The sequence below is a fragment of the Etheostoma spectabile genome, unplaced genomic scaffold, assembly GCF_008692095.1.
Source record: "Etheostoma spectabile isolate EspeVRDwgs_2016 unplaced genomic scaffold, UIUC_Espe_1.0 scaffold00016518, whole genome shotgun sequence".
NCBI classification, from domain to species: Eukaryota; Metazoa; Chordata; class Actinopteri; order Perciformes; family Percidae; genus Etheostoma; species Etheostoma spectabile.
In genome coordinates this window covers 1-8,555 of record NW_022604106.1, presented here as the reverse complement: position 1 = coordinate 8,555, position 8,555 = coordinate 1, and the positions used below count along the sequence as shown (strand labels likewise).

Below are 8,555 nucleotides of genomic sequence, written 5' to 3'. Positions count from 1 at the left end.
ACAACATCACATGATCACTAGGACAACATCACATGATCACTAGGGACAACATCACATGATCACTATGGGACAACATCACATGATCAACATGGGACAACATCACATGATCACTATGGGACAACATCACATCACTATGGGACACATCACATGATCACTATGGACACATCACATGATCACTATGGACAACATCACATGATCACTATGGACTCATCACATGATCACGGGACAAACATCACATGATCACTATGGGACAACATCACATGATCAAATGGGACACATCACATGATCACTATGGGACCACATCACATGATCACTATGGGACAACATCACATGATCACTATGGGACAACAATCACATGATCACTATGGGACAACATCACATGATCACTATGGGACACATCACATGATCACTATGGGACAACATCACATGATCACTATGGACATCATCACATGATCACTAGGGACAACATCACATGATCACTAGGGACAAACATCACATGATCAACATGGGACAACATCACATGATCACTATGGGACAACATCACATGATCACTATGGGACAACATCACATGATCACTATGGGACAACATCACATGATCACTATGGGACAACATCACATGATCACTAGGGACAACATCACATGATCACTAGGGACAACATCACATGATCACTAGGGACAACATCACATGATCACTATGGGACAACATCACATGATCAACATGGGACAACATCACATGATCACTATGGGACAACATCACATGATCAACATGGGACAACATCACATGATCAACATGGGACATCATCACATGATCAACATGGGACAACATCACATGATCAACATGGGACAACATCACATGATCAACATGGGACAACATCACATGACACTATGGGACAACATCACATGATCACTATGGGACAACATCACATGATCAACATGGGACAACATCACATGATCACTAGGGACAACATCACATGACCCTTATGGGACAACATCACATGATCACTATGGGACAACATCACATGATCACTAGGGACAACATCACATGATCACTATGGGACAACATCACATGATCACTAGGGACAACATCACATGATCAACATGGGACAACATCACATGACCACTATGGGACAACATCACATGACCACTATGGGACATCACATGATCACTAGGGACATCATCACACGATCACTATGGGACAACATCACATGATCAATATGGGACAACATCACATGATCACATATGCAACCTCACATGATCAACAGGACAACATCACATGATCACTATGGACAACATCACACGATCACTAGGGACAACATCACACGATCACTATGGGACAACATCACACGATCACTAGGGACAACATCACACGATCACTATGGGACAACATCACATGACCACTATGGGACAACATCACACGATCACTAGGGACAACATCACACGATCACTATGGGACAACATCACACGATCACTAGGGACAACATCACACGATCACTAGGGACAACATCACATGATCAATATGGGACAACATCACATGATCACTATGGGACAACATCACATGATCAATAGGGGACAACATCACATGATCAATGGGGGACAACATCACATGATCACTATGGGACAACATCACATGATCACTATGGGACAACATCACATGACCACTATGGGACATCACATGATCACTAGGACAACATCACATGATCACTGTGGGACAACATCACATGATCACTATGGGACAACATCACATGATCACTATGGGACAACATCACATGATCAATAGGGGACAACATCACATGATCACTATGGGACAACATCACATGATCACTAGGGACAACATCACATGATCAATATGGGACAACATCACATGATCACTATGGGACAACATCACATGATCAATGGGGGACAACATCACATGATCACTAGGGACAACATCACATGATCACTATGGGACAACATCACATGATCACTAGGGGACAACATCACATGATCAATATGGGACAACATCACATGATCACTATGGGACACATCACATGATCAATGGGGACAACATCACATGATCACTAGGGACAACATCACATGATCACTATGGGACAACATCACATGATCACTATGGGACAACATCACATGATCACTATGGGACAACATCACATGATCACTAGGGACAACATCACATGATCACTAGGGACAACATCACATGATCACTATGGGACAACATCACATGATCAACATGGGACAACATCACATGATCAATGGGGGACAACATCACATGATCACTAGGGACAACATCACATGATCACTATGGGACAACATCACATGATCACTAGGGACAACATCACATGATCAATATGGGACAACATCACATGATCACTATGGGACAACATCACATGATCAATGGGGGACAACATCACATGATCAATAGGGGACAACATCACATGATCAATGGGGGACAACATCACATGATCACTATGGGACAACATCACATGATCACTATGGGACAACATCACATGACCACTATGGGACATCACATGATCACTAGGGACAACATCACATGATCACTGTGGGACAACATCACATGATCACTATGGGACAACATCACATGATCACTATGGGACAACATCACATGATCAATAGGGGACAACATCACATGATCACTATGGGACAACATCACATGATCACTAGGGACAACATCACATGATCAATATGGGACAACATCACATGATCACTATGGGACAACATCACATGATCAATGGGGGACAACATCACATGATCACTAGGGACAACATCACATGATCACTATGGGACAACATCACATGATCACTAGGGACAACATCACATGATCACTATGGGACAACATCACATGATCACTATGGGACAACATCACATGATCAATGGGGGACAACATCACATGATCACTAGGGACAACATCACATGATCACTATGGGACAACATCACATGATCACTATGGGACAACATCACATGATCACTATGGGACAACATCACATGATCACTAGGGACAACATCACATGATCACTAGGGACAACATCACATGATCACTATGGGACAACATCACATGATCAACATGGGACAACAACACATGATCACTATGGGACAACATCACATGATCACTATGGGACAACATCACATGATCACTATGGGACAACATCACATGATCAACATGGGACAACATCACATGATCACTAGGGACAACATCACATGATCACTATGGGACAACATCACATGATCAACATGGGACAACATCACATGATCACTATGGGACAACATCACATGATCACTATGGGACAACATCACATGATCACTATGGGACAACATCACATGATCACTAGGGACATCATCACATGATCACTATGGGACAACATCACATGATCACTATGGGACATCATCACATGATCACTATGGGACAACATCACATGATCAATATGGGACAACATCACATGATCACTATGGGACATCACATGATCACTATGGGACATCATCACATGATCACTATGGGACAACATCACATGATCAACATGGGACAACATCACATGATCAACATGGGACAACATCACATGATCACTAGGGACAACATCACATGATCACTATGGGACAACATCACATGATCACTATGGGACATCACATGATCACTATGGGACAACATCACATGATCAACATGGGACAACATCACATGATCACTATGGGACAACATCACATGATCAACATGGGACAACATCACATGATCAACATGGGACATCACATGATCAACATGGGACAACATCACATGATCACTAGGAACAACATCACATGATCACTATGGGACAACATCACATGATCACTATGGGACAACATCACATGATCACTAGGGACAACATCACATGATCACTAGGGACAACATCACATGATCACTAGGGACAACATCACATGATCACTATGGGACAACATCACATGATCAACATGGGACAACAACACATGATCACTATGGGACAACATCACATGATCACTATGGGACAACATCACATGATCAACATGGGACAACATCACATGATCACTAGGGACAACATCACATGATCACTATGGGACAACATCACATGATCAACATGGGACAACATCACATGATCACTATGGGACAACATCACATGATCACTATGGGACAACATCACATGATCACTATGGGACAACATCACATGATCACTAGGGACATCATCACATGATCACTATGGGACAACATCACATGATCACTATGGGACATCATCACATGATCACTATGGGACAACATCACATGATCAATATGGGACAACATCACATGATCACTATGGGACATCACATGATCACTATGGGACATCATCACATGATCACTATGGGACAACATCACATGATCAACATGGGACAACATCACATGATCAACATGGGACAACATCACATGATCACTAGGGACAACATCACATGATCACTATGGGACAACATCACATGATCACTATGGGACATCACATGATCACTATGGGACAACATCACATGATCAACATGGGACAACATCACATGATCACTATGGGACAACATCACATGATCAACATGGGACAACATCACATGATCAACATGGGACATCACATGATCAACATGGGACAACATCACATGATCACTAGGAACAACATCACATGATCACTATGGGACAACATCACATGACACTTTTTTTCACTCTTTTATTGTCCCCTCGGCACCGCTAAGAGACTCTTTTTTGAGACATGTCTCTCTGTCTGAAATTACATCAAATTTGACTGTTTCCATAAAACATTTTTCATTCAACATCACTTAATTCAGATAAAAACATGTGGATGGAAACAGAGCTACACACACACACACACACACACACACACACACACACACACACACACACACACACACACACACACACAGACACACACACACAGACACACAGACACACACACACACACACACACACACACACACACACACACAGACACACACACAGACACACACACAGACACACAGACACACAGACACACACAGACACACAGACACACACAGACACACACACACACACACACACACACACACACACACACACACACACACACACACACACACACACACACACCTGGTTGTGGACTTTCGTCCCCCTTCAGGTCCAGGTCTTTGTGAGAGTACAGTGGGTCCAGACTCTTCATGGCTCTGGACACGGCGCCTGAGGTCTGGACAGGAAATGAACAGGTCAGTGAGGCGGGTCACTTCCTGTCCCCTATTCCCAGCTTCCCCCCTGAGAGACACACAGCCCTAGATCTCTAGATCCCTAGATCCCTAGATCTCTAGATCTCTAGATCAGCTGGTGGATTTACATGACGGATAGACCTTGTTGCCATGGCAGTGAGAGCATCCTTTCCTCCTGTGTCTGCTGATTTTTGCCTCATCCGACCAATCACAGTCCTGGAACACAAACAGTCTTTATCTGACCAATCACAACCCTCCATGTGTGTTTTCAGATCTTATAGTAAGCTAACGCTATTAATTAATAATTAATAGATTATTTTATCTTTCAGTGAAATATAGGGTGAACTTAATTCCCGTAATGTGACCAATCACAGCCCTTCCCTGAGTGTTTTCAGACCTTGTAGTTCCTGTGGGCGTCCATCTTCCTCCTCTGGCGCCTGCTCGTCATTGGTTGGATCTTAAGCCCCTCCTCTTCCTCCTCCAGCTCTGGGAGCGTCACTTCCTCGAAGCCGCAGCTGGCCCCGCCCCCCAACACAAGGCCACCGCCCTCCCCGCCATCCGATCCGCCCCCTCCGTCCTCCGGCCAATGAGCTTCTTCAAACTGTCCTGGGCGGGCCGGAGGGGGGCGGAGCTCGTCGAAAAACACCCAGAATTCAGTCTGAAGGTGGGTGTGGCCTTTCAGCAGCGCCGACATCTGAGCCTTCAGCTGGAAAATACATAAAACATATCAATAATAACAATAATAACACCCAGAAGGAAGTCAATGGGTCAAGATATTATACATATTACATCATGTGATGCCGGGTTCTTTGGGTCAGTCTGGTGCTACAGGTTCTTTGGGTCAGTCTGGTGCTACTGGTTCTTTGGGTCAGTCTGGTGCTACTGGTTCTTTGGGTCAGTCTGGTGCTACTGGTTCTTTGGGTCAGTCTGGTGCTACTGGTTCTTTGGGTCAGTCTGGTGCTACAGGTTCTTTGGGTCAGTCTGGTGCTACTGGTAAAGGTTCTTTGGGTCAGTCTGGTGCTACTGGTTCTTTGGGTCAGTCTGGTGCTACTGGTAAAGGTTCTTTGGGTCAGTCTGGTGCTACTGGTTCTTTGGGTCAGTCTGGTGCTACTGGTACAGGTTCTTTGGGTCAGTCTGGTGCTACTAGTACAGGTTCTTTGGGTCAGTCTGGTCCTACTAGTACAGGTTCTTTGGGTCAGTCTGGTGCTACAGGTTCTTTGGGTCAGTCTGGTGCTACAGGTTCTTTGGGTCAGTCTGGTGCTACTGGTAAAGGTTCTTTGGGTCAGTCTGGTGCTACTGGTTCTTTGGGTCAGTCTGGTGCTACTGGTACAGGTTCTTTGGGTCAGTCTGGTGCTACTAGTACAGGTTCTTTGGGTCAGTCTGGTCCTACTAGTACAGGTTCTTTGGGTCAGTCTGGTGCTACAGGTTCTTTGGGTCAGTCTGGTGCTACTGGTTCTTTGGGTCAGTCTGGTGCTACTGGTTCTTTGGGTCAGTCTGGTGCTACTGGTACAGGTTCTTCGGGTCAGTCTGGTGCTACTGGTTCTTTGGGTTTGTCTGGTGCTACTGGTCCAGGTTCTACTAGTTAATAAAGAGTTCTGTGCTACCTCTGTGATGCTGTTTGGACTCAGGTCCGGACCGGTCTGCAGAGTTTTGATGATCTTCTGATAATGAGCAGGATTATCTCCAAAACTGATCTCCAGCTGGCGCAGGAACCGCCGGCTACGCTCGAACGCCTGCTGCTCCTCAAACTGGGACGGGACAGAGAGGAACACCAAGTTAGAAGCAACGGTCACGGCGTCCATCGGTAACCTAGAGTCTACCGAGTTAGAAGCAACGGTCACGGCGTCCATCGGTAACCTAGAGTCTACCAAGTTAGAAGCAACGGTCACAACGTCCATCGGTAACCTAGAATCTACCGAGTTAGAAGCAACGGTCACGGCGTCCATCGGTAACCTAGAGTCTACCGAGTTAGAAGCAACGGTCACGGCGTCCATCGGTAACCTAGAATCTACCGAGTTAGAAGCAACGTCACGGCGTCCATCGGTAACCTAGAATCTACCAAGTTAGAAGCAACATCACGGCGTCCATCGGTAACCTAGAGTCTACCGAGTTAGAAGCAACGTCACGGCGTCCATCGGTAACCTAGAGTCTACCGAGTTAGAAGCAACGGTCACAACGTCCATCGGTAACCTAGAATCTACCGAGTTAGAAGCAACGTCACGGCGTCCATCGGTAACCTAGAATCTACCGAGTTAGAAGCAACGGTCACGGCGTCCATCGGTAACCTAGAGTCTACCAAGTTAGAAGCAACGGTCACGGCGTCCATCGGTAACCTAGAATCTACCAAGTTAGAAGCAACGGTCACGGCGTCCATCGGTAACCTAGAGTCTACCGAGTTAGAAGCAACGGTCACGCCGTCCATTGGTAACCTAGATTCTACCAAGTTAGAAGCAACGGTCCACAACGTCCATCGGTAACCTAGAATCTAACAAGTTAGAAGCAACGTCACGGCGTCCATCGGTAACCTAGACTCCGGTTAGAAGCAACGGTTACGGCGTCCATCGGTAACCTAGAATCTACCGAGTTAGAAGCAACGTCCCCGGCGTCCATCGGTAACCTAGAATCTACCGAGTTAGAAGCAACGTCACGGCGTCCATCGGTAACCTAGAACTACCGAGTTAGAAGCACGGTCACAACGTCCATCGGTAACCTAGAATCTACCGAGTAGAAGCAACGGTCACGGCGTCCATCGGTAACCTAGAATCTACCGAGTTAGAAGCAACGGTCACGGCGTCCATCGGTAACCTAGAGTCTACCAAGTTAGAAGCAACGGTCACGGCGTCCATCGGTAACCTAGAGTCTACCGAGTTAGAAGCAACGGTCACGGCGTCCATCGGTAACCTAGAGTCTACCAAGTTAGAAGCAACGGTCACAACGTCCATCGGTAACCTAGAGTCTACCAAGTTAGAAGCAACGGTCACGGCGTCCATCGGTAACCTAGAATCTACCGAGTTAGAAGCAACGGTCACGGCGTCCATCGGTAACCTAGAGTCTACCGAGTTAGCGCCAAAAACATTGAAAAAAAGCTACAAAAAAGAGACGGAGCGACATGACTTTTGGGAAAAGCACCAAGCAGCCGCCCTGGAACCTGTGTTCCGCTTCGTTACGTGTTTCCTGCGTACCAGTCCACACTGCAGCGCCTGCTCCGGGTGCAGGAAGGCGGCGAAGTCTCGCAGCAGGTCCGTCCGATCTCCCAGGATGCAGCGCAGCTTCCTGAACAATGACATCACTTCCTGTCCGCCGCCCAGTTGCTCAAAGTCGTTCAGCAGAGACACAAA

The 8,555-nt window shown here is 46.1% G+C and overlaps 1 protein-coding gene across 1 annotated transcript; it reads right to left on the bottom strand.

The window, feature by feature from the left end:
- Window positions 1-5,148: 5,148 nt before the first annotated feature.
- Window positions 5,149-8,547, bottom strand: LOC116679518 (GON-4-like protein; the record flags this gene model as incomplete). Its single annotated transcript, XM_032509181.1, is given in 5 exon segments — window positions 5,149-5,201; window positions 5,359-5,433; window positions 5,615-5,923; window positions 6,822-6,965; window positions 8,400-8,547. Coding segments are annotated over 5 exon segments (686 nt in total), but the record flags the coding sequence as incomplete, so codon positions are not given.
- Window positions 8,548-8,555: the final 8 nt, after the last annotated feature.